The sequence below is a fragment of the Leucoraja erinacea genome, chromosome 15 (assembly GCF_028641065.1).
Source record: "Leucoraja erinacea ecotype New England chromosome 15, Leri_hhj_1, whole genome shotgun sequence".
Classification (NCBI taxonomy): Eukaryota; Metazoa; Chordata; class Chondrichthyes; order Rajiformes; family Rajidae; genus Leucoraja; species Leucoraja erinaceus.
Genome location: NC_073391.1, coordinates 22,640,122 through 22,667,562, shown reverse-complemented (window position 1 = coordinate 22,667,562; position 27,441 = coordinate 22,640,122). Strand labels below are relative to the sequence as shown.

The 27,441-nt window shown below is 42.2% G+C and overlaps 1 protein-coding gene across 2 annotated transcripts in view; it reads left to right on the top strand.

Moving 5' to 3' along the window:
* Positions 1-27,441, top strand: part of afap1l2 (actin filament associated protein 1-like 2) — a 179,677-nt gene that overhangs the window by 66,642 nt on the left and 85,594 nt on the right. For both annotated transcript variants that reach the window (XM_055646906.1, XM_055646905.1), the window contains exon 2: positions 21,489-21,617. In XM_055646906.1, coding sequence (XP_055502881.1) covers positions 21,489-21,617 — 129 coding nt within the window. The remainder of the gene's footprint in view (positions 1-21,488; positions 21,618-27,441) is intronic.

The window sequence follows — 27,441 nt, the reverse complement described above, 5'->3', positions numbered from 1 at the left end:
AATTGCAAAGTCCCTTTAATATAACAAATACTTCAAAGCAGGAACATTGCAAAGCAAACACTGGTGTAACCTCCATACGAATGAGCTTGTTCTGAAAGGTAGAGACATAGAGGTATAAAGCATAGAAACAGGCTCTTCAGCCCAACTCGTCCATGCTGACCAAGATGTCTATCTGAACTAGTCTATTTACCTGCATTTGGCCAACATCACTAAACGTTTACTACCCATTACTTGTCTAAATTACTTTAAATGTAATTGTACTCACCTCTGGCAGCTGGTTCCATAAATCCATCACCCTCAGTGTGTAAATAAAATGTGTCCATCAGGCCCCTTTTAAATATTCCCCTTTCACCTTAAATCTATGGTCTCTAGCTTTGGACTACCCTACCTTGGGAAATAGACAGTGAGCATTCACCTTATCTATGCCCCTCATAAATGTTTAAACTTTATAACCTCACCCTTTAACCTCCTATTCTCCGCAGGAAGAAAGTCCCAGCGTATCCAGTCTGTCCTTGTAATTCAAGCCCTCCATTCCTGATAAGATCCTTGTGAATCTTTTGTGCATCCTTTTCCAGCTAAATAAGATACTTCCTATAGCTGGACGACCAGAACAGCACACAATCCTCCAAGTACAGTCTCACCAAGGCAAACTGGAGGAACAACACCTCATATTCCGCTTGTGTAGTTTACAAGATGGTGGAGTCAGGTACAATAGTGGCATTTAAGAGGCTTTTGGAGAGGCACATGATACGCAAGGAATGACAATAGACAATAGGTGCAGGAGTAAGCCATTCGGCTCTTCGAGCCAGCACCTCTTCAATGTGATCATGGCTGATCATCCCCAATCAGTGCCCCGTTCCTGCCTTCTCCCCAAATCCCCTGACTCTCTGGATGGATATGGATCACTTGCAGACAGAGGAGACTAGTTTAATTTGGCATCATGTGTGGTATGACATTTGGGCTGAAGGACCTGTTCCTGTACTGTTCTCTGTTCTACAATACATCATGTAACCTTTACGATATGCTGGACGTTTGAGCTGATAAGCTCCATCGGTTTTATTTCTGAGTAGCCCTTTACTGAAACAATGGTTGTTTAATCTGAATTAGACTGATACAGACTTTATTTCTGTTCTTCCCTGTGGCATTCACCAGCACAATATAATTCCTATGAATTTCCGCGCTGGTAATCTCCAAGAAACTTGCATTAATATTACATATTCGAAAAGGGCATCTTTCATGGAAAAGGTGAAACATTTTTTTTATTCAATTTAGTTCTTGGAAAACTATTATTCAACTTATCAACCATGGTTACATAATATTTATCCAAGTGTTTTCTAAGATTGAGCTAAGTTTAATTCAGTATTTCAGTATTGAGTTTGATTTCTATGCTCAATTCCACTGTGAAATGAAAGCTATGATGTTGAACAGACTTTTTCTATTAAGTCAGTGTACGGTTAAATTGCTGAAAAATTCTAGCTGATCCCTAAATGCCCCCTGAGAATTTGAGTCACTATTCTCGGCTGTGGAATCTTTGGCTGAGGAATTCCCTATGTTGAGATGCGAATATAACCGTTTTACTTGCCCATTAATAAATGATGATGTGTCATATTTGGTCATCTACTAGTTTAGTTTGGTTTAGTTTAGAGATACAGTGCGACCAACCGAGTCTGTGCCGACCGGCGATCCCTGCAACATTAACACTATCCCACACACACGAGAGACATTTTACACATACACCAAGCCAATTAATCTACATCTTTGGAGTGTGGGAGGAAACCGAAGATCTCTGAGAAAACCCATGCGGTCACGGGGAGAATGTACAAACTTGGTACAGAGAGCACCCGCAGTCGGGATCGATCTGCGGTCTCCGTTGCTGCAAGTGCTGTACGACAGCAATTCTACCGCTACTCCACTATGCCGCTACCCACTAATAGTTTTAAATCTATGCCAAATTGGTTCCAATGAGGTTTTTCCATGTTAAGGTTACTTGGAAATGGTTCATTAGCTGTGCATTGCAGGGGAGGTAGATGATGGGGAAGTGACTCAAAAAGGCAGCCACCATCATCAGAGCTTCACACTCATTTCACCACTGCCATCGGGAAGAAGGTACAGGAGCCTGAAAACTGTAACGTCCAGGTTCAGGAACAGCATCTTCCCTGCAGCCATCTGGCTATTAAACACTACAACCTCATATAAGTTCTGAACTACAATAGACTATTATTATTATTATTATTGCACAATTTGGTTTGTTTTTTGAGTATCTCTGTGTGTACAGGTGCACAACCTTTTATCCGACAGCCTTGGGACCAGACACTTTTCGTAATTTGGAATTTGTCGGTCTTCGGAATGGAAATTTTTTAGCGTAGATTTTAATGGCTGGCTCAGTGGTAGAGTGCCCGGCTCATATCCGCAAGGTCGCGAGTTTGCGCCTTGATCCCGGCAGTTCCTCGGTCGCGAGTTTGAGTCTTCAGTGTAGTTTTTTTCTTGCAGAATAAATGTCTGTATGAAATGCAGTGTGTTGAATGAATTCCTGAATTTGTAAATGTGACCGCAGCATTGAATCACCTCCCGCACTCATGTCACCCTAGCGGGGCTACATGCCCTAAGGCGACATTTTCACACTCTTATATCCGTGTGCAGCAGAGGCGACGTGCGTTTGGCGCCAAACGTGAGCTTTGGTGTGCAGACGACATCCTGGAAAAAATGTCTGGTTTCTTCCAGGTAGGCGATATACCCTCCCGCGCAATATACCCTCCACTTCTCTTTTATGAAGGTGATTTAGTTCCCCTTTCTTCCAGGACCGACCCGAGGTTCCGCTGTCACCTCTGCGGGCCACCCTCGGTGAACGCTCACTCAACTTTGTCTTGGGATTCCTACTCTCCCACGCAATGTACCCTCACCTCTTTTATGAATGGGGATTTAGTTCCTCTTTCGTTGAGGACCGACCGGAGGTTCCGCTGTCACCTCTGCGGGCCGCCCTCGGTGAACGTCCTGTCTCCCTGTCCCTGGGATAGCAGGGGGCGATCAAACAGCACAATACCCCCCTCCCCCTCCCCCCCACCCCCAACTCCAGAGGAATCCGCTCCCCGATGGGCCGCTACGGCGACAAGTGGCAGTTCACCCACAGCCCGAGAACAAGACGCACCTTGCGCACCAGCAGCAGCTGCCCCTCTGGAGTTGGAGCGGGGCTGGACTGGAGTTGCTGATCTGGGAACTACGTGCTTGCAGTGGGCCTGGGGGTCGGTGTCCCGATGAGGGGGCACAGCTCGGGCTGTGGGCGAACTGCCACTTGTCGCCGTAGCGGCCCATCGGGGAGCGGCTTCTGGTGGTCCCGATGTCTCCCGCTAGTTTGCAGTTTTCCTCTGGAGTTGGAACGGGGCTGGGCTGCTGCTGGCTGTGGGTCTCTGGGATCTCCGTGCTTGCAGTGGGCCTGGGGGTCGGTGTCCCGTTGGTCCTGACGTCTCCGGTGACTGGCATTGCCGACGTGAAGACAGTGCAAAGCCCCCGCGCCGGTGCAATGAGCGGGGAGCTGGAGAGGGGAGGGAAGTGGTCACACACATGGCCGGGAAGCAGAGGGATGTAGGTGGGGTGAAACTGAAGGGAGCGACAATCTGCTGCTCCCTGCCCGCTGAGTTAAAACGTTCCCACGCAAGACTCACGATACACTGTGTATCGTGAGTCTACCGTGGGAACTTTTTAACTCAGAGGGCAGACAGCAGCATATTGTCAATTATTAACCCTCCCGCGCAATATACCCTCACCTTCTCTTTTATGAATGGGGATTTAGTTCCCCTTTCTTCGAGGACCGACCGGAGGTTCCGCTGTCACCTCTGCGGGCCGCCCTCCGTGAACGTTTTCAAGGACCTTTTTTCAAGGACTGAAACAATGTCGCTATTCGGAGGTTTTCGTTATTTGGATCTTCGGATAAAAGGTTGTGCACCTGTATATATATATATATTGTCAGTATGTGTGTATATATACATACTGAACTTTTATTTTCTCTCTCTCATTTATTATATAATACTATGTTTACATATTCTGTTGCGCTGCAGCAAGTAAGAATTTCATTATTCTATCTGGGACATATGACAATAAAACACTCTTGACTCTTGAGGTGTTAATTTGCTGTATATCCCTCTGTGAGTAATAATAGGTAGATGGGTATCTGATGATAAGAACTCAGCACGGATCACGTGCTATTACAATCAAGCACTTGTTAGAAACCCACGGAGCCACAGTGCAAACTCGGGCGGCACGGTGGCACAGCGGTAAAGTTGCAGCCTTGCAGCTCTTGCAGCGCCAGAGATTCAGGTTCGATCCCGACTGCGGGTGCTGTATGTATGGAGTCTGTACGTTCTCCCCGTGACCTGTGTGGGTTTTCTCCAAGATCTTCGGTTTCCTCCCACACTCCAAAGACGCACAGGTATGTAGGTTAATTGGCTTGGTAAATGTAAAAATTGTCCTTAGTGTGTGTAGAATAGTGTTAATATGTGGAGATCACTGGTGGACGCGGACCCTGTGGGCCGAAGGGCCTGTTTCCGTGCTGTATCTCTATAATCTAAACTAAACTAAACTAAACCCGTCCATGGTGTACAATACAGGTGGGGAGAGGTTAATATTGGGCTATGGGGAACTGGCACTGAGAGGCGTTGAAGTTAGCATAGATCAGCTATGATCAAATGAAATCGTGAGGCAGGTTTGAGTGGCTGGTGGCCTATTCCTGCTCCTATTTGCTTGTTGTCTTATGGATGGACAGTGTACTGAGGATCTGGTCCTGTATCTGGCCATTCAATCAGATTATCAATCTCCATCCTGTACTCTGACTCATTGTAACCCATTATTCATCCAACGACAGTGGTATCATCTGTAAATTTAAAGCCAGTGTTGGAGCCGTGACTGCCTACACAGTCAAGGGGACAGTAATGGGATGGTTATTGACGAGGAAGTGTCGCTGCCATTTCATACTGACCGTGGCCTGCCGATTTTAAAAACAAGTCAAGGACCTAATTACATAGGGACGAGAAGAGACCCAGTTCCCTAAGTATGATGATCAGTTTGGAAGGGGTGATGGTGTTGAACGCTGAGCTGTAATTGATGAACAACAGCCTGACATGTGTATTCTTATTATTCAAGTGATCCAGTGCAGGGTGACAATATTTACAACTACCTTAATACAGCCAGGGTTTAAGATGTTTGTGCTGGATGTCAATTATTATCTTACAGGAGAAACAACTTAATTTTGGCACCTAGTACATGAAAAAACTTGTAAGTCTTACAAAGAAGTGAATCTGAATCACCGAACAGTCCAGCCAAGTTAAGACATGAAAACATTCCAATAACAAGACTAAATCAAAATACATTGAACAGCCAACATGTACAAACTAAGCAGTAAGAATTTCACATACAATGAGTTTAAAACAGGCAGGTAAAAAGGAACTGATGTAAACATTGAGTACTATTTTTTTATGGATTGGTTTAACAATACTCATTTAACCCAAGAAGTTAAATGAGTCACTGCAGTAATGTCACAACGATCCTATTGACCTGATCGTGCTTAGCAATGGAGGAGGAGGATGGTTATTTAAACATGTAAAATTGTTATGTTGATATTTTTATTTGTTGACCATTCCTTGTTTGAGAAGGAAATATTTGGTTGGGGTGAACTTGAAACGTTAATGAATGCAAGTGAGTCAACACAGTCCAGATATCAAATTCATTTTATTGTGGAAAGAACAGCTGTCCATTGTGAAAAACGATCAGCCAGCATTTGTAAACTTGCGTCAATGTAAACATCATTCCATTATTAACATGCGCATTATGGTAAAACATTTCAAGAATGTACACTTCATAAATTCTGATTATGGTATCCTTTACCCGAATGTTTATGGATTAAAGGGGCTGGCTTCAAACAAAGGCTGTGCAGTGAATATCCTTGGTGCAAATTGTTCTAAAATGAATTGTTAAAATAAGGAACCTTTAACAAAGCCTTTTACATATTAATTTATGAGCCACTGCAATTTATATTCTCCGTGCTAACAAATCAAAATGGTAAAAGATATAACAAATCTCCATTACAGTTCTCCTCATGCTTGTAAATCACAGTTAGACTTGTATGAAAACAATTTAAACTAAGGCAGCTGACATGACAGAAACAAATCTGCATAGGATGTTCATTGCTTGAGGTTGTTAATTGATTAATAATTTGATTTGATTTCGTACATTTAGCATATGGAAACTAAAATTATGTTTTTTTCAGAACAGTGAGTGCCACATGGTACAGCAGTTAGCACTTAAAACATAGAGCATAGAAAGGTGCTCCATGGAAATAGGCCCTTCTGCCCATAATGTCTGTGTTGAACGTTTGCTTCACTGGATCCTATTCTTCAGGGGCTTTCTTTGTGGAGTTTGCCCATTCTCCCAGAAACCGCATGGATTTCCATTGGGTGCTCTGCTTTCCTCCCCCATCCCAAAACTGTGCTGGTAAGTCAATTGGCTACTGTCAATTTAGTCCATATTGTAGGTAAGTGGATAATGAATCAAAGGGGTGTGATGGGCATGTGTGCAAAATAATACATTGGAGGACATGGAAATAGGACTGCTCGAGCAGGGCCTGGCAGAGATTTGATGGGCAGAGTGGCCTTCTTTGTTGCTGTGGTAAGTAAGATCACGCATGCCCTATGCTGGGCGCATACTGAGCCCATTACATGCAGACCAGCTGATGAACTAGGCTTGTACAATGTCCCATTTGTACCATGAAGTATCTCGGCTATTCTGCTGGGCAAATCCTCAAGTTTCATTTTAAGGAGATACATGTTAGAGCAAGCTCCTTTCCACCATTCCCAGGGGTTGGTATAGGTGCAATGAAAATAAATATATATATTTTCCCATGCTACAATAACACAAAGGAGGAAACAGCCTTTTATCTAGACTATAAACAACTTGGGATTTGTGTATTGAGCTAATTTGTTTGCAAATAAACAGCACTAAAGAAAAATGAGGATTCATTGTGTTTCTGGAGGAAGGGAAAGATACTGAACAAAAAACCCCACAAAGATTAGCTGAGAGTTTCTTTAATGTAGCTCTGCCCCTTCCTTCACTGTTCTCCTCCAACAGCCCATCCCCACAAGGTGATAAGTCATTTAGTTGTATGAGGCCACAGGCACTTGCAGCTGTCCAGTGATTTGTTGAAATGGTAACTAATGAACTCAGGGGTGAGTGCTGGCAAGTTAATCCAATGTTGGCACAGCTGACCCTGCCCTCATCCGACATGGAGACAAGCACTTTCCCAGCAGGCCTAACAAAACAGCAATCAAAAGCATTCCTCTCCACAGCTTACAGAGATCAATCATGGTGCTTTCACTTTGAACCTGAGCTTGGGTAGATCAGATACTGAGTCTGGTACCTTATTCTCAGTCTAACATCCAAAGTGCCTTTACTCACTGTGTCACTTAGGCTGTTGATACATAAGAAATACAGTGGAATCTTTATTGACCTGATTTTATGAATTGAAGTAACTTTTTAGAGTATTTATCTTCACATAATGTGTGCCACGCTAGATTTATTGTCCATTCTTAGTTTCCAAAGACAGTGTCCATTTTCTGGGCAACTTTAAAAAGGAGTTAAGAGTCAACTACATCTTGATGTGCCTGGTTCTTGTAGTTTTGTTAGGCCTGCTGGGAAAGTTCTTGTATAAGACATCATATAATTTCCATTGTCACAAACTCTCTCTTATGTTTTTTGCAAATACTTGCACGGAAAAACACATAGTGGTTATTTGTATATGTTACAGCAAAACTACAGCAAGGAATTATAATTTATCTCCTGTTTCCAAGCGCTAATTGCACGATGTAATCTTTAATTTTGTCAAGTAATATCAATGGAAGCACATTTCAGAAGGGGCAGTCAACACAAATACAATAACACATCACTTCTTTAACAGCGAACAGCAGGATAAATTTTGATCCCCATGATCAAATCCTATCGGTGTATTCTACTCGATTCTGACTTACTGGACACAAAAAATGTCCAAATAGGACTGAATCCTAAAGGGCCTGTCCCACTTGGGCGTCATTTGCATGTCATGCAGATGGTGCGGGAAGATTTTGTGAATCCCAAAATCCTGGGGCGCTGCGCACGACCGCGTGTCACTGCCTACGTCACCACGCACCATGCACGCGTAATGCACGTCATGCGTCGTGACGTGTAAATGATGTTGCGTAAATGACACGCAAATTACGCCCAAGTGGGACAGGCCCTTTAACATTTAATCATTACATCGACACAATCATCAATGAAATCCATTGTATGTGAAGCTAGTTAGAAGGTTTTATTTCTATGTAATTTTCTGTGCTTTCCTGTTCTAAATTAACAATGACCTTTAATTGCGTTCTTTGCCAGATTTTATCCATTTATCTTTCGTTTTTCTTTTTGCTTGTTTCTCTGAATTCTGAACAGTTTTGAGTCCTCCTGATTTTGCCCACAGGGTAAATTCAGCTCTCACTGGTGGATTTCATGGAAACTCATCCAGTATTTTTAATGGGCATCTAATAAACCGAGTAACACAAGCGAAATGGAGACACAAGCAACTGCAGATGCTGGAATCAGGAATAAAAAACAAATGGCTGGAAGTACTCAATGAGCAGCAACAACGGGGGAAGTGCGTGGGGGGAAGGAATTGGTACCACTTAGTTTGTGGCCCTGCATCAGCCCTGATACTGGCTCTTGACCCGAAATGTGAACAATTCCTTTCTCTCTACAGATGTTGCTCAATTCGCTGAATTCCTCCAGCTGTTTGCTTTTACTCCAGATTCCACCATCTGCAGTCTCTTGTGTCTCCATTTCACTTGTGCTATGCTGTTTCATACACGGCCATTAAAATGCTGGAAGGGTTTCCATGAAACCCACAAGCAAGAGCTGGATTTTCATGTCCATGTGTTTCTTGCAAGACGAGTAAAACATTTCTTCCCCCCCCCCCTCCACGTTTCAGCCTCCAGTAAAAAATATTTGGAATCTTTTATATTATAACGTACTGTCTAACATTGATTCCTTCAAATGTGAAACCTAATTACATTTACTACACCCAATCTAGTGCAAACGAGTGATCAGAACAGCACCCATCGCATTGCCGGTGTGATTGATCAAGGACTGATCACACTAATGGACATTTGTATCTTAAGTCACAAAGTTTAAAAACAAGCTGGCAGCATTTCATTATGTCTTCAGTCTCTTTTGTTAATTCTTTCAAGGACATGGCATATCTAGTTCCTCTATCTGCCATCAAACTCATTGAGGGTGGCACAATGGCACAGGTAGTAGAGTTGCTGCTTAGTGGTACCAATGAGCTGGGTTTGTGTGTGTTGGCTGTGTGGAGTTTGTACACTCTTTCCGTGACTGAGTGGGATTTCTCCGGGTACTCCAGTGTGCTCCCAAATCCTAAAGATATGCAAGACACATAAAAGTAATAAAATCAGTTAGCTGAATGGCTGACGCCGTGATACAATGCAACTATTGTTAACCTAGGAAGTCATTTAGAGATTGGGTAAAATTGCACATTTGAGAAATTAGCTTCAGCAATGTAATCGTCTTTACTGTTTCTGAAAAATGTCAGAATTTTCAGGGGTCTTGAGAGGGCAAGTGAACAAAAGATGTGCTTCAGTGGCAGGAGAAAGAGATCCTAACTGCGATCATTGCCAGTTCTGAGTGGGCAACATCAACACTGTATCTATTCACAAGTCGGCCCCACACACCCAGGAAGTCTGAACCTATCCTCAACTGCGCTGAAAACTACAAACAACATTTTAGTGTGATTCTCCCAAGTGCTGGAAAACACTACTTTCACTTGTATTTTTGTTAAATTGCACATCATTGGGTTCCAATAGACTCCTTTTTTTTAATGGTTTTTGAATCCCAGGGACATATGGGCATATTTTTAAGACAATCTTTATTACAGTCAATATTATGGAATTAGTCATTTGTGTCTTGAAACAAAAAAATAATTGTTCGTTGCCTTTTTATGTGGATGTTTTCTGGCAGGGAATAAAAGATCCTTTGCTTTGCCAATAATTACTATTTTGCATTTCAGACTTGACATGATGTTCACTGATATGATGAAACAATCAGCTCTGGAGATGCTCAATAACTTTCTCATGTTTTAAGGGGATTTAATCCATCTCAACCAAGGCATTGAGCAAAACAAGCGGGAAGGTTATGTTGCAGCTTTATAAAACTTTGGGTCAGCTACATTTGGAGTACTGCACTCTATTCTGGTCACAACATTATGGGCAGGATATGAAGGCTTCAGAGAGGGTGCAGAAAAGATTCACTAGAATGTTGCCTGCATTAGCTATAATCTCTATAATTATAAAACTCTGATCTTGGATGTGGATTTATTTATTTGTGTATTCGTTAGTTAGTCTGTGATTCACATCTCCTTGAAAAAACGACGCGCTAACGGTGACATTTTTACATATTCCGATAGGTTTAAGCGATGATGTCAAAAATCGCCTCATCTGAAAATTTGATTCATTATTTCTTGTTATTTATTAAAATTGTTCACAAATCTGAAATCTTTTTTGAAGTTAACGAGCTGATGAAGGCACAATGGCTCTGCTCCTCGCGGCCCGCTGCGCACTGTTTTCCACGCTTGCGCCTCGGCTCGGGTTTCACGAGGGCTGCTTAGAGCTGCTGAGAGCTTTCGTCAAAGCACGCCCGCAGCCCACCCAGACTGCTTCGGCCTAACCTGCGCTCCTTTACTCCACACTTGCTCGCTTGCTCGCAGCTCGGCTCATGTCTCTCCCCCTTTCTCTCCTCTCTCTACTCCTCTCTTTCTCTCTCTCTCTCTCTCTCTCTCTCTCTCCTCTCTCTCTCTCTCTCTCTCTCTCTCTCTCTCTCTCTCTCTCTCTCTCTCTCTCTCTCTCTCTCTCTCTCTCTCTCTCCTCTCTCTCTCTCCTCTCTCTCTCTCTCCTCTCTCTCTCTCTCTCTCTCTCTCTCTCTCTCTCTCTCTCTCTCTCTCTCTCTCTCTCTCTCTCTCTCTCTCCTCTCCTCCTCTCTCTCTCTCTCTCGGCCTCTCTTTCTCTCTCGTTCTCTCTCTCTCCCTTTCCCTCTCTCATTCACTCTCCCCATCTCTCTCCCCCCTCTCTCTCTCCCTCTCTCTCCCCCTCTCTCTCCCTCTCCCTCTTCTCTCTCTCTCTCTCTCTCCCTCTTTCTCTCTCTCTCCCCTCCCCCTCTCCCCCCTCCTTCGTTCCCTCTCTCCTTCTCTCTCCCTACCTCCCCCTCTCCCCCTCCCTCCCCCCCTCTCCCCTCCCTCTCCTCCCCCCCCCCTCCCCCCCCCCCCCTCCCCCCCCCCCCTCCCCCCCCCCTCCCCTCCCCTCCTCCCCCCCCCCCCTCCCCCCCCCTCCCCCCCCCCCTTCTCTCCCCTGTGCTCTCCCCTCCCCCCCCTCCCCTCCCTCTCCCCCCCCCCTCTCTCTCTCCCCCCTCTCTCCCCCTCTCTTTCGGTGGGCCGAAGGGCCTATTTCCACATTGTATCTCTCCTAAATTAAGCATGTAAATTACTGTTAGTAGTTGTCAAGAAATTAACCAAGAGGGACTCTCCAGCCAGCATTCATCTGCTCCCGAAGGGAAAAGTTTCCAAACCTCTACTCATTCCATCTTTCACTTTGGGAAGTAATCACCTATTTAATTGCAGTTAAGAAAAAATTGAAGGAACAAGGAACTGCAGATGTTGGTCTACAAAAAAAGACACAAGGTGCTGGTGCAACTCAGTGGGTCAGGCAGCATCCCTGGTGAAACAAGGAAGAAACATCCCTGGGGAACGTGGATAAGTGACGTTTCAGGTAGGACCCTTCTTCAAACTCTGAAGAAGGGTTCCGGCCTGAAACATCACCCGTCCTCATTCTCTAGAGATACTGCCTGACCCGCTGAGTTACTCCAGTGCTTTGTGTCTATTCTTTAAAGGGTAAATTGAATTTGTTCATTGTCGGCACAGCATCAACTACACTTGGTGTACATCAGTTATTCTGGCAGGGAGGTCTGCAGACCGGTTTTTAATGGCTAGAAATTCCTCCAGGGCTCACAGACCTCCACATCCAAAATCCTGATGTGCCCTTCTGGTGCAAGCAAATTTGTAGCCCGATAGCAAACCGCTGGTTTATGGCACAGGATTTGGAGGTGGAAGGAAGAAGGCTTTATGTACCACTATCTGTGCCAGGTCCTCAGATAGACAAAAAAAATGCTGGAGTAACTCAGCGGGACAGGCAGCATCTCTGGAGAGAAGGAATGGGTGACGTTTCGGGTCAAGACTCTTCTTCAGAGTTGCTTCGACTGGCAAAATTTAATTTCCAAGAAGTTTAGTCTTAAACTGGGAACAGTAAATTAAAAACAAATGTTACTTCAGTCAGAACAGGCGTTTGAATTTAATAGCTAAAAACCTCCAACAATTGCAGTTTCTTGTTAATTTCATGACATAAAATGGTACTAACGAGCAACTACAAGACAGTGAAGGGTCAAAAAGTATGTCAATAAAAGTAACTCAATAAGCTGCCAGCAGTTTGTCTTTTGTTCGAAGATTAATGCCGATGTATAGAACTCTGTGGCATTGTCATTTCAGCTGAGTTACAGATTTCTGTGGCTGCGTGGTGTAGATTTCTCACTGGCCAATATGTTGCTATTTTCTGTATCGCCCGTTCTCAGTTATAGCAGCATTCCAACGTTTTCTCAAGCCGATAAAGACTTCCAGTAAAAATCACTTGCCCTTTAACTGACCTGTCATTTTGTACAGTTTTAATTTTGCACCCTTTCAGAAACTTAATCTTCAGTGAACACTAACAATAATAGTTCAGATCTGGCAGATTTAAACCCTTGATGTAGAAATGGGAATTTCTGTTGTTGGGGGCCCTTCCAAGGCTTTGATCCCTACCCTCCAATAAACCAGAGACTGGAGGTGTACATCACACATGTTGGACCGTTAATGAATTGGATACAGATGTCCTCAATTATGGCAGCCAAGGAAATGAGTAGCAAAATGCTAAAGAATCTTGAAAAATAGACAAAGGTCACTAAATCAGAAAGGAAAGTGGATCTCAAAATGAGGGGCACATTTTCTGACAACTGAGCTTTAAACTCATTAGCAACATGTCTATTTTGCTCAGTTTAAACTTTAATTGGAGCCAAACTACACAGGAATTATTGGACACAGTAAATGGATTTATAATTGTAGGATTTAATGCACTTTCATTGGCTGGTCTGGCTTTTTTTTGACGAGTGTATAGTTAAAATAGTTAATTTGTTTAAATGCCTGCAATGATTCTAGTTTTATGTTCAAAGCCAACATTTACTCATAATATCAGAAGCTAGAGCTCATGAGACTGTATTTGAATGTAGTGAAATAAAAATAACTCCTGCCTTTCTCATGACTCCCACCTTATGGAAGGCTGTGATTTATTTTGTATCTGGTTGCTGTGTGTTCCCCGGATCTCATTGCAGGTTGTGACGTTCCCTTCAGACTCACTGGGTCCCTTGTTCCCACGCTCCCTCTGACTCACTGAGCTCCTGTTCCCGTGCTCCCATTCAACTCATCAGGACTCCAGCTCCTACACACTCTTTGTTTCAGCTGACCAGAGTCCCTTTTAAACTTGCCTGCTTCATCTGGAAGTTTATTATAAAATCTGCCTGTCCTGCTGAGTTGCTCCAGCGCTTTGTGCCTGTCTTCGTTTTAAACCAGCATCGGCAGTTCCTTCCTACACATTTCAATGCCTAGTCGATGGATATTTTTAAGGCAGAGATAGATCGATTCTTGGTTAGTACGGCTGTCAGGAGTTATGGGGATAAGGCAGGAGAATGGAGTTAGGAGAGAGATACACTGTAGATCGCCATAATTGAATGGTGGAGCAGACTTGCTGGGCCGAATGGCCTAATACTGCTTATGGCCTTATGATAATACTGTGACCAGCTTTAAAACAAAATGAATTAAAATGTGATTTGGTATGAATATTTTAATAACATACAATGGTCCAAAGGGCTTATCCAGTCCCACTAAAATATGCTGGATGTATGTAATTTTATTGGAGGTAAAGCACTGGCTGTTTTAACGTCCCAGAATTCTGGCATTTCTTAGCAACTGCCTCTTACTGTTACTAGTCTGAAAGAACAGGAGAAAAAGAGAACCTTTGAAAAGTAATGCCCCTGTCCCACTTAGGAAACCTGAACGGAAACCTCTGGAGACTTTGCGCCCCACCCAACGTTTCCGAGCGGTTCCCGGAGGTTGCAGATGGTTGCCGGAGGTTGCAGGTAGTGGATGCAGGTAGGGAGACTGACAAAAAACCTCCGGGAACCGCACGGAAACCTTGGGTGGGGCACAAAGTCTCCAGAGGTTTCCGTTCAGGTTTCCTAAGTGGGACAGGGGCATAATTTTAGATGCGGGAATTTTGAACAACCTATAAAGTGCTGGAGTAACTCAGCAGGTCAAGTAGTTTATGTGGAGGAAATGGACAGACAATGAAAGTCTGAAGAAGGGTTTGTACCCAAAACATCACCCATTCATTCCCTCCACAAATGCTGCCTGACCCAATGAGTTATTCCAGCACTTTGTGTTTTTGGAAAATCAGAACATGTGTTTCAAAGTTTTTAACCAGGCACTTGGTGTTGTAGAAAAGGGATTTTGCATTCAACTAGGACAGTTTATTTGAAGGTTACCAATACTGTTGCTGTTTCCTTGAACTTATAGATTACTATAACTACTTTGTTCTTTGATTCCTCTGATTGTGGGGAAAGTGTCCATGCCTGCCAACATTAACCCACAGAACTAGCTTAACGTCCACATCGGCGAGCCTGTTGAAATTTAGGTCATCCAAACATTTCCTGCAGCTGAATATCTGAAATTAAAACAAAGATGTAACGTGCTAGAATTATTCAACAGATCAAACAGCATCTGTGGAAAGAGAACACAAAATTAATGTTTCAGATACCCTTTGTCAGAACTGGAAAAGTGAGAGAATGAGTTTTTTTTAAGAATGGGTCAGGAAGGTACAGATATGATAAAGATGTGAGGACAACACCTTAAATCATTAAGAAATAAATACATTAGTGGGCCCTTCAAGCCTGCTCTGCCATTCATTCAATATCATGGTTAATCTTTTATCTCCTTACCGGTTTCCAGTCCTCATCTCTTAACCCTTGATTCCCTTAAGAAATCTATTGAACTCCGCTTTGAATGAGCATAACAGCAGTTGGGAAATATCTCTGAGAGTCTGATTAAGGGATCCTGATGCAATGCTGGTTATGAAAGGATCTCGTTGATTCATGAAGGCATTTAGACAGAGAAAAACAAAGTGATTATATAAACGTGGTGAAACACTGCTCAGAGTTATTGCAAAGGATTGCAACTAAATGAAGAATCTTGGAAATTCCCAGAGGATGAGGGAATATCCGTGGAGAGAATATGTAACTGGGTAATATTGGAACTGGATAACCTTTCAGCAAAACTGACCCGGTCCGATATAAACAGAAAGTGAGCTATCTGAAATTGTTGTTCGTTATCAAGTCTGGAGAGTTGCAACATGCCCAGACTGTGAATGGGGTACTGTTTCTCAAGCTTACACAGGGCATTTTTGAATAGATGTAGGAGACGACAAACAGACAGTTCAATGTGGGAGTCTGATGGAGAATTAACATGACTGGCGACAGGATGCTTGAAGTTGCTGACATCAGTTCCCTGAAAATGGCATCGCAGGTTGAGAGGGTGGTGAGAGGGTGGTAAAGAAGGCTTTCGATCAGTCAGCGTGTTGAGTATAGAAAAGATCAATATAAAATGGAACCCTTGAAAAGACTGACTTTTAAAAATCTAAGCTAACAAATACTTAACAAATACTTAACTTCTTCAGAGTCTGAATCTTGGTTCCGACCCAAAACATCACCTGTTCCTTTTCTCCAAAGATGCTGCCTGACCAACTGAGTTGCTCCAGCACTTTGTGTCTATCTTCGGTATAAATTAGCATCTGAAGTTCCTTCCGACATAATTTGAGTATAGAAGTTGTACTACACATTGTACCACACGTTGGTGAGGCCACATTTGGAGTATTGTATTCAGTTGTGCTTACCAAACTATAGGAAGGATGTTAACCTGGAAAGAGTACAGAGTAAATTTACAAGGATGTTGCCAGGACATTAGGGCCTGTGCTATGGGGAGAGGTTGAGCAGGCTAAGAATGTATTCCTTGGAGCACAGTAGTCTGAAAGATGATCTTATTGAGGTGTATAAAATCATGAAGGGAATAGCTTGGGTGCAGGTGAATCAAAAATCTAGAGGACATAGGTTTAAGGTGAGAGGGCCAAAATTTAATAGGAACTTGAGGTTTAGATTTTTCACATAGATAGTTGTGGATGTATGGAAAGAGGTGCCAGAGGAGGTAGTAGAGGCTTGTACAGTGACAGCATTTCAAAGACACTTGGACAGGTACATGGATAGGAAAGGTTTAGAGGAATACGAGCCAAACATGGGTAAATGGAACTATCTTAGATGGAGCAGCTTGGTCGGCATAGATGAGATGGGGCGAAGGCCCTGTTTTCCTGCTGTCTGACTAGGGTCAACCTTCCACTGGGCAATTGACAACATTCCGATGCTGGAGTGCAGTGTTGGAGCAGGAAGTTGTAGAGATTTGCACCAAATACAGGTGAGAATTTACACAAAGAAAATATTTAACTTGCAGAGAGTGCGAGGGAGAGATGGATAGGCCAAAGAGAATACCTCTAGTTGGGTGAGACCAGGGATAAGCTTTTTGAAGAATGTGCATCCATGGGGATTTCAATGGAGGAGAATGGCTGCAAGTTTCTGTTAGCTTAGATTTCTAAAAGTATTTCAGTGAGTTTTAACATGTCTGAGTAGTTCAAATCATTTTCAAATGCAATTATTTATTTTTTAATTTTTTTTGTTTTAACAGTTTTTCAGTGTTTTAGATCACCTCTGGAACTTTCTAGAACCTTCAGTCTTTGGCATTTGCAGCCCAGTGAAGGAGTAGATGTGGCATGAGTTGTCCTTCGATTTTTCCATGCCTCTCCCACCATTTGCAGATGACATTTTTATGTTTTGGGCCCCATATCTGAGGAAGGGTGTGCTGGCATTGAAGATGCTCCAGAGGAGGTTTATGAGAATGATCCTGAGGATGATTGGGTTAACATAAGATGAGCGTTTGATGGCACTGGGCCTGTACTCGTTGGAGTTTAGAAGAATCATTAAAACTTACTAAATAGTGAAAGGCCAGAAAAGTGTGGATACAGAGAGGATGTTTCCATTAATGGAAGAGTCGAGGATCAGAGGGCACAGATGAGGAGGAATTTCTTTAGTTAGCGGGTGGTGAACCTGTCAAATTCATTGTTACAGACGGCTGTGGAGGCCAAGTCATTGGGTATTATTAAGGTGGAGATTGACAGATTATTGATTAGTATGGATGTCAAGGGTTATGGGGTGAAGGCAGGAGAATGGGGTTGAGAGGGAAAGGTAGATCAGCCATGATAGAATGGCGGAGCAGACTCAATGGGCCGAATGGCCTAATTCTGCTCCTATGTCGGGCAGCACGATGTTGGAGTTGTACATGGAGACCCTAGTGTGTAGGATAGATCTAATGTACTGGTGATCGCTGGTTGGAGTGGACTCAGTGAGCCAAAGGGCCTGTTTCCACACTGTACCCTTACGACAACATCCCCTGTCGCACATTTTGAACCGTGTGCATTTTTTACCAAAAATCCTTTGGCCACTGTACACACTTGTCTTTTTTTAGTAGAGAGCAAGATTACATCAGCATTAAGAAAAACAAAGGCCATTTGCATTAGTATAATTGACTCCTTTCTGTCCCACAGCCATTACATATGAGGTGATTCCTGGCACATCACTATGCCAGAGCCAGAATCTTTCCCATGTGCACTTTGGAAAATGTTTATTCAACGTTTATTTAATCAGGTTTCCCTTATTAATTTTAGAACATATTATTGTTGCAAGAAATGGTGAGGATATATTACTGCTCCTTGATCTATTTGGAGCACTTGTTTTTTTCTTGTTCTATTTCAATTGTGGTTCTGCAAATAAGGAAAATATTACTGGTCTCCTATCCTATATTCATCAACGCAAGACATTTGTAGATGGCCAGAAATGTATTTCAGAAATATTAATGTAGCTCATATTTATCAACCATAGTAGTTGGCTAACTGAATATTTCTTATGGCAATTCTAAATTATTTTGAAAATGGCAAGTTTCTAAGGACGACATGATGGCACAGTGGTCGAGTTGTGCCACAATTACAGCGCCAAAGACCTGGGTGCGATCCTGACTATGGGTGCTGTTTGTATGAAGTTTCTATGTTCTCCCTGTGACCCACGTGGGTTTTCCTCGGGTGCACCAGTTTCCTCCCACATTTTAAAGACATACAGGTTTGTAGGTAATTGGCTTCGGTAAAAATTGTAAATTATCCCTAGGTGTGGGATAGTGCTAGTGTACGGGCATCGCTGGTCGGCGTGGACTCGGGTGGGCCGAAGTGGCTGTTTCTGCGCTGTATCTCTAAACTAAACTAAATTAAACTAAACTAAATGAAGAAACTGGCTGTAATAATGCATTTAATATCCGCATAAAAGCATGAAATAATTCCCTTAAGGTGCTAGTGATATCATTGGGAGTCTACATTGGATGGTGTTATTTATCCAGCAGAAGTTGGCTTAGAATGATGAGAATACTTACAGTTAATTTACAATTCTGTTTTTGGTGGAGAACCACAAAGATAATCAGCCTTGCAGCCCATGATAAAATCCATCACAAATTAATCTGTTTTACTCATTCTCATCCATGATTTTGTCTGTTGAACATGGGAACAACAATATTAGGAGGGGCTGCACAGTGGCGCAGCCATAGAGTTGCTGCCTTATAGCTTCACCCAGGTTCAATCCTAATGATGGGTGCTGTCTGTACAGCGTTTGTACGGTCTCTGTACGGTAATGTTATGGGGCGATTGTTGCGTGGCTCGGTGGACCGAAGGATCTGTTTCCACGCTTACCTCTAAAGTCTAAAGTAAAGTGTAATATTGGTTGAAGAAGTCCAAAGCAACATGGTTATCATATCTCAACAGAAGAATTGGAAAATAAATAAAAGGCTGAAAAAGAATATTGACTAAATGCATGTGATCGTGACTTAAATGTTCAGAATAAAAGCAGTTTATTCAAATAGCATTGCTTTCCAATTAATTGTAGCCACAGCCAGCAAACACATCTGGAATTGTCCAGATGCTATTTTATAAACACTGCTGGTCGCTATAGCTTCATGTAATTTTCCACGGAGAGGACTGACTATCCAGAATAAATACACTGGGACTATCATAAAGAAACATTGGTTTGATGCAGAAAATCTGGCTAGGGACAGTTCCAAGAAGCATTCAAGCAAAACTCCACACTATTACTTATTAAGTTATTCTTCCTTTAAAGAAAGGGAAGGCCTTACCCACACTATTCCCCGTCCAAACCAATGCTTATCTCACTGGCCATCAGCTGCCTTTGTCTGGTATATCTCAGACCTTTGTGTGTGTGTGTTCAATGGGGAGAGGAAGTCCAAAATGGAGGACAGATGTTGCACATGATCATCTGTTCCATCACATTGAGCCTAGTGATGGAACCAGGGGGGACAGGAACACCAATTCCAATACAAATGGGTTTGCTAACCCTGTAGATAAAGCTAGCTATAGGTTAATGCTTGAGTTATTTTACATGATTTTACTTTCTTTTAATGATTTTTAATTAATAATGTAATTAACTCTTTAAATGGGCAGCATATTGGTAGAGTCATACAGTGTGAAAACTGGCCCTGCATCCCAACTTACCCACACCAACCAGCATTCCCAATCTAAACTAGCCCCACCTGTCTACGTTTGGCCCATATCCATCCAAACATATCCTATCCATGTACCTGTCTAAATGGTTCTTAAATATTGTCTCACAGCGTCATAGTTTTGGGTTTCACCCTGACCTCGGATGCTGTCAGGTAATGGAGTTTGCATTAAGTTTTAAATTAACTATCTTAAAGTTTTGAATTAAGTGTAGGAAGCATAATCAACATCCCGTTTTCTATTCGGACCACGATCATGGCTAATTACACATTAAAAACTTCCTTATGCCTAATGTAACAAAACATATTCCAGAAGGCAAGTTTGAAAACAGTTTGAAGGAACATGGAAAAGCCCCTTCGGTCCACAATGTCACTGCTGAAAATTAGAATTAGAATTAGAATTAGAATTACCTTTATTGTCATTCAGACCTTACGGTGATGCCAAAATAAATAAATCTCATCTTCTTGCACATGATCCATCATCCAGGGTTAGATTTAGCTTGCATGGCTAAAGGAATCAAGGGATATGGGGGAAAAAGCAGGAGCGGGGTACTGATTTTAGATGATCAGCCATGATCATATTGAATGGCGGTGCTGGCTCGAAAGGCCAAATGACCTACTCCTGCACCTATTATTACATGTTTCCATGATTCTACCCCTCCATTCCCTGTATATTCATGTGCCTACCTCCATCATCACCCCTGGCAGTGTGATCCAGGCACTCACCACCCTTTGTGTGTAAAAAAAAAGCTTTTCCCGGTACATCCCCTTTAAAATTTGCTTCTCTTATCTGAAGGCTGTGCCCTCTAGTCGTTGACATTTCCATCCTGGGAAAAAGGTTCTGACTGTGTTCTCTGTCGACCCAGCTCACCATTTTACATACTTCTGTCGGATCTCCCGTTAACCTCCAGATAAAACAATCCAAGTTTGTCCAACCTCTTCTTGTGGTTCATACCCACTAATCCAGGCAACATTAAGGTTTGTTGATTTCCTTGACGACAATGGCAGAGACTACAAACCATCTTAGATTGTAAATCATTGGCAGCAACTTTGAAATTTATAACTAAACTATTGATGCCCAGAAATCCCACTGTGGCTACCATTTTTATGGTGCAATGATGGCAGATATTAACAGTCTTGTTATCTTTACGACCACAGCTTTTCATCTTGGTAACATTGTGTATGTCAGGAATCTTCTCAACTCATTAGTACTGTACAGTAATTTGCATTATGAGAGCAAATTCAGCCTCTGCTTAATCTGCAACATAAAGATGCCCCTATGGCCATAAACTGAATGGTGGATTAGTTTGGAATCATTGATTACAGCAGCGTTATGATTTTTTTCCCCCCCAAAAAATCCTCTCAACATCGTCCTGAAGTACAAGACTTAACTTGAAGAACTGAAGACATATTTATGAACTTGAACCAGCATTCTTCCAGTTTAGTGAGACCAATGCACCAGGCCTCGTTTAAATAGGTCTGGACAGTCCTTCTTATAAAATTAGGGGTTGTTGTACATTCAACAGCACAATGGACAATGTATTGAATGCGGTAAAAGAATATATATATTTTTTTTTACAGGTTCTTTTCTTCAAGTACCTTAATATTATTTCCTTTCTCCCCCCTTTTCTTCCAGCACTGGACCAGCTCCTCACAGAACTCGAGATCTTTTTAAAATTACTAGATAATGAAAACCTCAGCCTTACAGCCATAGCAAAAAAATGCGTCATATCAGAGCTTCTCCACAACATCGTCAGTTCTTCAGGTCAGTATTCTATTTTGCTTTGCTTTTTTAAATTTCATTTTTATGGTAAAATAGAACTGTTTTAAAGTATCCCAATCCTCAACTGAGTAATGGAATTCAGAAGGTTGTGGATATTTACTAGGTTGTAAGAAACAGGAATGGGGCCAACTCAACAGATTCCTCAGGGCAGCACAGCGGCACAGCGGTAGAGCTGTTGCCTCACACGGCCAGAGACCCAGGTTCGATCCTGATCTTAGGTGCTGTCTATGAGGAGTTTGTTCGTTCTCCATGTGACTGTGTAGATTTTCTCTGGGTGACATTCTACTTGTCAGCAAACCCCTTGTTAATCACTACTTTCTGGTAGATTTACAAATCCCTTTGCAGTCGATGTTGGTTGATGGCAAAGTAAGATGCTATGATTGGACTCTCTATCCTAGACCTAGGAATGGAAAAATCAACCAACACTCCTGTTGTTGACTTGTTAGCTTTACACAGCAACAGGGGAGACCATCAGCCCATGATACTAGTTCCAACATTGATACAACATCATTGTTTTTATGTAAATTGTCTCCATCTGTGCACTTTTGGTTTAATATTCATGCCAAATAAAATTCAAAAGTTACCATTGGTGACTGTGCAGATATTGGCAGAGGCTTGAGAGCACGCTGTGATTGTCAACAATCCTGATCGATTTGATAATCTTGATCATTCTCTCCTGATTCCTTGTGGACATAACATGGGAAGCAAGTAGTGCCTTTATCATTGGCGTATAAGTTAAGTGGAGAACCTTGCAAATAATAATTAATTCTTCATCTGTAGGTTAGTAATGTCTGCCTTTTCAATGGATGTCAAAAAATAATTTCAATATAATTGGAAGAGTTTATACATGCTGTATATTAAAGTGGTTACATGTCAAATATCAAATTGACTATCAATCTCAAAAAGATACCGATTATATTTAATACAGATGTCACGTGACTGCTTGATAGAAAATGCTACAAATTCAGTGAGTTAGTCAATATTTAAAAAAGGAAGATAAATGAATATTTTGGGCAATATCTGAGAAAACAATCGGGATTGTTGAGTCAGTTAACTTTTAAATAATCTACTGTTTTATGTGAATTCAGATGAAAAATGAAAAGTCAAATTCTAGAGGGTACTGATTTAAGGTGAGAGTGGAAAGGTTTGAAGGGGATTTGCGATGCAGATTTGTTAATAGAGTGTGGTGAGTGTCTGGGAACCGTTGCCAGAGGAGATGGTGGAACCGATATGATAGCATTTTAGAGGCATTTAGATAGGCGGACAGGGGACGGATGAATATGCAGCATCTGCAGGCAGATGATCTTAGTTTGAATTGGCATCATGATCAGCACAGGCGTCACGGACCAAAGGGCTCGTTCCTTTGCTGTTCTGCCCTCTGTTCAATGTACTTCCCTAATCCTTGCCAGATAATCTCACGTGAACAAAATGCCAATATTCTCACTTGGAGAACATCCTAACCGCATCCATCTTGTAATGACCAGTGTTATTACTTTGTGATTTTTCTTATTTTCTATTTGCTATTAAACGAAGGCATCAATTTTATGTATATCACATTTGAATCGTAACCTGACATATGATTATGAGTTAGCATCATCAGACCATCTTTGATATCCCTTTCGAGCATTTCCACTACATATTTTATATTTATGCCATCACTAGTTATTTTGCTTCTCTACTGATTATTTCCAGCACTTTGTTTTTCCTGATTATCCCTTCCTTTAATTTAGTTTAGTTTAGAGATACAGCATGGAACCAAACCCTTTGGCCCACTGAGTCCACGCTGACTGTCCATCACCCGTACACTAGTTCAACGTTATCCCACTTTTGCGTTCGACACATTAGGGGCATTTTACAGAAGGCAATTAAATTACAAACCTGCACGTCTTTGGAATGTGGAAGGAAACCAGAGCACCCTAGAATAAAAAACCCACATGGTCACCAAGAAAATGTGCAAACTCTGCACAGGCAGCAACCATAGTCCGGATTGAACCCGGGTCTCAGAAGCCATGAGACGGCAGCTCTACCGCTGCACCACTGTGCCACCCTTCCTTTGCCACATGGAGTGCCTGGGAACCATTGCCAGAGGAGATGGTGGAACCGATATGATAGCATTTTAGAGCCACATGGAGTGCCTGTTCTAGGATTTGAAAATATTTGGAATTTACCCACTGCGATCTCACAAATTCAGTGTTGATCATAAATGAGATCTGACTAAATTAACAATGGGAAAAGATTTTAAAAATAAATTAGCTGCAGCATGAGTCAGTGGAATGGGAAAAAACTGCAAAGTAGCACAAAAAATAAGTTGTGTTAGTAAAACACTGTTGATGGAAAATAGGACACTTACAAATTAGTGAGTTCATTTACTTAATTTGTCAGCCTCTTAAAAATGCTAAGTATCCTTAAATATTAAAGTGTCACTGACCTTGTCATGATGGTTACCATAAGACATAGGAGCAGATTGGATCCATTGAGTCTGTTATGCCATTTGATCATGGCTGATCTATCTTTCTCTCTCAACTCCATTCTCCTGCTTTCACCCCGTAGGTATTGGCCACCCTTTTTAATCAAGAACCTATCAATCTTTACTTTAAAAATACCATGCAACTTGGCTTCCCCAACAGTCTCTGTGGTAATGAATTCCATAGATTCGCCACCGTCTTGCAGAAGAAATTCCTCCTCATCTCCATTCTAAAGTTGTGATCTTTTATTCTGCAGCTGTGCCCTCTGGTCCTAGACTCTCCCTCTACTGGAAACATTCTCTCCACACCCACTCGACCTGGTCCTGGCTCTGCCTCCACCTGGAAGTTGGATTGCAGATAAATGAAGTGATTCAATTTTTCTTCTATTCAGTTTCTAAAAGTTAGGGGCTTGTGTTTATTACAGGTCAGCGTTTTAGACTTCAGGTCACCCGTGTCCATGGTGCCCCAATGCAGGGGGAAACGCAGGCATCTGCAGATACACACAGTAACATGTAATACATTTTTGGATCCCTCCTCAATCATTTTCAATAATCCATTTGTGATCCATCCCTTCATCAGCCTCCCATGCCTTGGCATCACCTGTGAAGTTTGTCTCTGTGTGACTTAAAGGGGACTTTTCTGATGCTGGGAAAGGGCTTGTGGGCTTCATTAAACTAGCTTACTTATTGACCTCTCCATTTTGTCCTCCACTCTCTTCCTTGTGCCATGGTAGTGACTGAGGCAATCTTCTGCATCTATGGCCCTCACCAGGCTCCACTCAAACTTGACCTTGCCTATCACTCACTTCGTAACACTTGATACTATCCATCCAACTGAAATTTCTTGCAAATGGTCCACAGGTAAAAAATGTGTGCTGGTCTTGATGGATATACGGCCATTTCAGAGGCAACCATAGAAACATAGAAACATAGAAAATAGGTGCAGGAAGAGGTCATCCGGCCCTTCGAGTCAGCACCGCCATTCATTGCGATCATGGCTGATCATCCCCTATCAAAAACCCGTGCCTGCCTTCTCCCCATATCCCTTGATAGAAACACCGATTTGGAAGTTTGAATGTTTTCCACCATGTCAGTAAATAGATGCCCTTGGGTGCAGAAAGGAACTACAGATGCTAGTTTCCATCTGCCCTGACTCTCAGTCTGAAGAAGGGTCTCGATCCGAAACGTCACATAGTCCTTTCCTCCAGAGATGCTGTTTCTGACCTGCTGAGTTACTCCAGAAATTTGAGTCTATACTAGATACCCTTGTGTTTTTTTCCCCACTGTTGAGCCATTATACCTCATCTGTTGCTTCTCCCAAAATTGCCAGTGTGATAATGGTCCCAGCTGTTAACGGTGATGGAATGATTAGTTGCCATAGCCGTTTCAATTGCAACGTATGTTTAATGCCAAAATCCCCAAATTGTATCCCTCGCCACCACAATTAACAAACATTTGATGAGTCCAGGTATTTACCACTAACCTCCCTGTAATAATATGCTCTGAAAATTGGTATTTTGCTGAGTGAGATCGAAATGAGTTTTGAACCATTTACCAAACTATAATTAATGCTTGGCAGACTTCTGTCCTGATAAACTCATTTTGTGCATGAGAACTTTAGTGGTTTGAAGAAAAGCGCTATCCACTTAAGTATAATATATCATTAATCTTAAAGATGTTTAGTGAAATTTCTCCTGATGGGGTAATTTTTCATTTCATGTTCTGGATAATGTTTATGTTGCCAATTATTAAGGTTTCCCCCCATTTTTGATTTGCTTTTTGTCACCCATTTTGTAATGTCATTGGTCGTTCAACTAAATTAATGAGATGATTGTTGCTGAGACACACAAAGGCAAACTTTAGGCTTTAGAGATGCAGCATTGAAACAGGCCTTTCAGCCAACCGGGTCCGCGCCAACCAGCGATCACCTCGTAGCACTATCCTACACTCTTGCAACAATTTACAATGTTACCAAAGCCAATTAACCTTCAAACCTGCACGTCTTTGGAGTGTGGGAGGAAACCAGAGCACCCCGAGCAAAACCCATGAGGTCACAGGGATAATGTACATACAGCACTCGTGGTCAGAATAGAACCTGGATCTCTGGCGTTGCAAGGCAGCAACTCTACCGGTACGCCACTGCGCTGTCCAAAGGAGAAAGGGGAAGTCCACGCCATGGAGATGTGTTGGCGGCTTCCTGTAAGCCAATTGCCAATGCTACTAAAACAGGCCAATGTAATTATTCACAATTCCTCATCAACCTCCAATGGGCATCTGAACCTGCAATTTTCTCACAATTTTCTCACAATGAAGCATTTTTCTTAGTGCAACACTGAATGCGTTGTTGTCAAGTCAAGTCAAGTTTATTTGTCACATACGAGATGTGCAGTGAAATGAAAGTGGCAATGCTCGCGGAACAACAAAACAACCAAACAAATTATAAACACAATCATAACACACATATTATTTTACATAATAAATAATAGAAGGAAAAACGTTCTGTACAGTTAGTCCCTGGTGAGAAAGGCGTTTACAGTCCGAATTGCCTCTGGGAAGAAACTCCTTCTCAACCTCTCCGTTCTCACTGCATGGCAACGGAGGCGTTTGCCTGACCGTAGCGGCTGGAACAGTCCGTTGCAGGGGTGGAAGAGGTCTCTCATGATCATGTTGTCATCTGATCTTAATAACACCATGGAATTGAGATTATTTTGTCATATTTTGAGCCTGATTTCTCAGAATGGCCTAATTCTGCTCCTAGTCTTATCTCTGATGAACCAAAGATTTTTGCTTAACCTATCAGCTTGCTGGGCAAATGGGGCTTGGTCACTATGGACAAGTTGGGCCAAAGGCCTGTTTCCGTGTTGTGTGACTTTATGAGTCCGTGACAATAAATGCTCATTGGCACTATTTGGATACGAGAGACTCAGCTGTTAGTTGGGCTTGCATCATCACCTTAGATCCATCCACAAACTCATGAAAAGTAAAACTAAACAAAGCAAATTAAAAGCTTCAGCTATTAAATATGTGCTGGGCAAGTTTGACCTGCACCCTGGGTCATTTGACACCAAATGATTCCACAGTTATTAACTCTTAGAAGAGCACTGGATGGAGTAGGAATCTTTGGACAAGAAGAAAATGCAAATACTGAACCGGCCATTCACTCTGTTTCCTGGTGATACTAAAATATAAGCTGCACTAGGAACTACTCCCAGTATTTTGATATAAATATCCAATGTGCATTGGAAGAACAAGAATGTACACGATGAGACAAATTAAGAAAACAAACAGAATTTGTCATCTGTCAGAGATTTTTCAACAGTTTAACATTAATTAAATATTTTT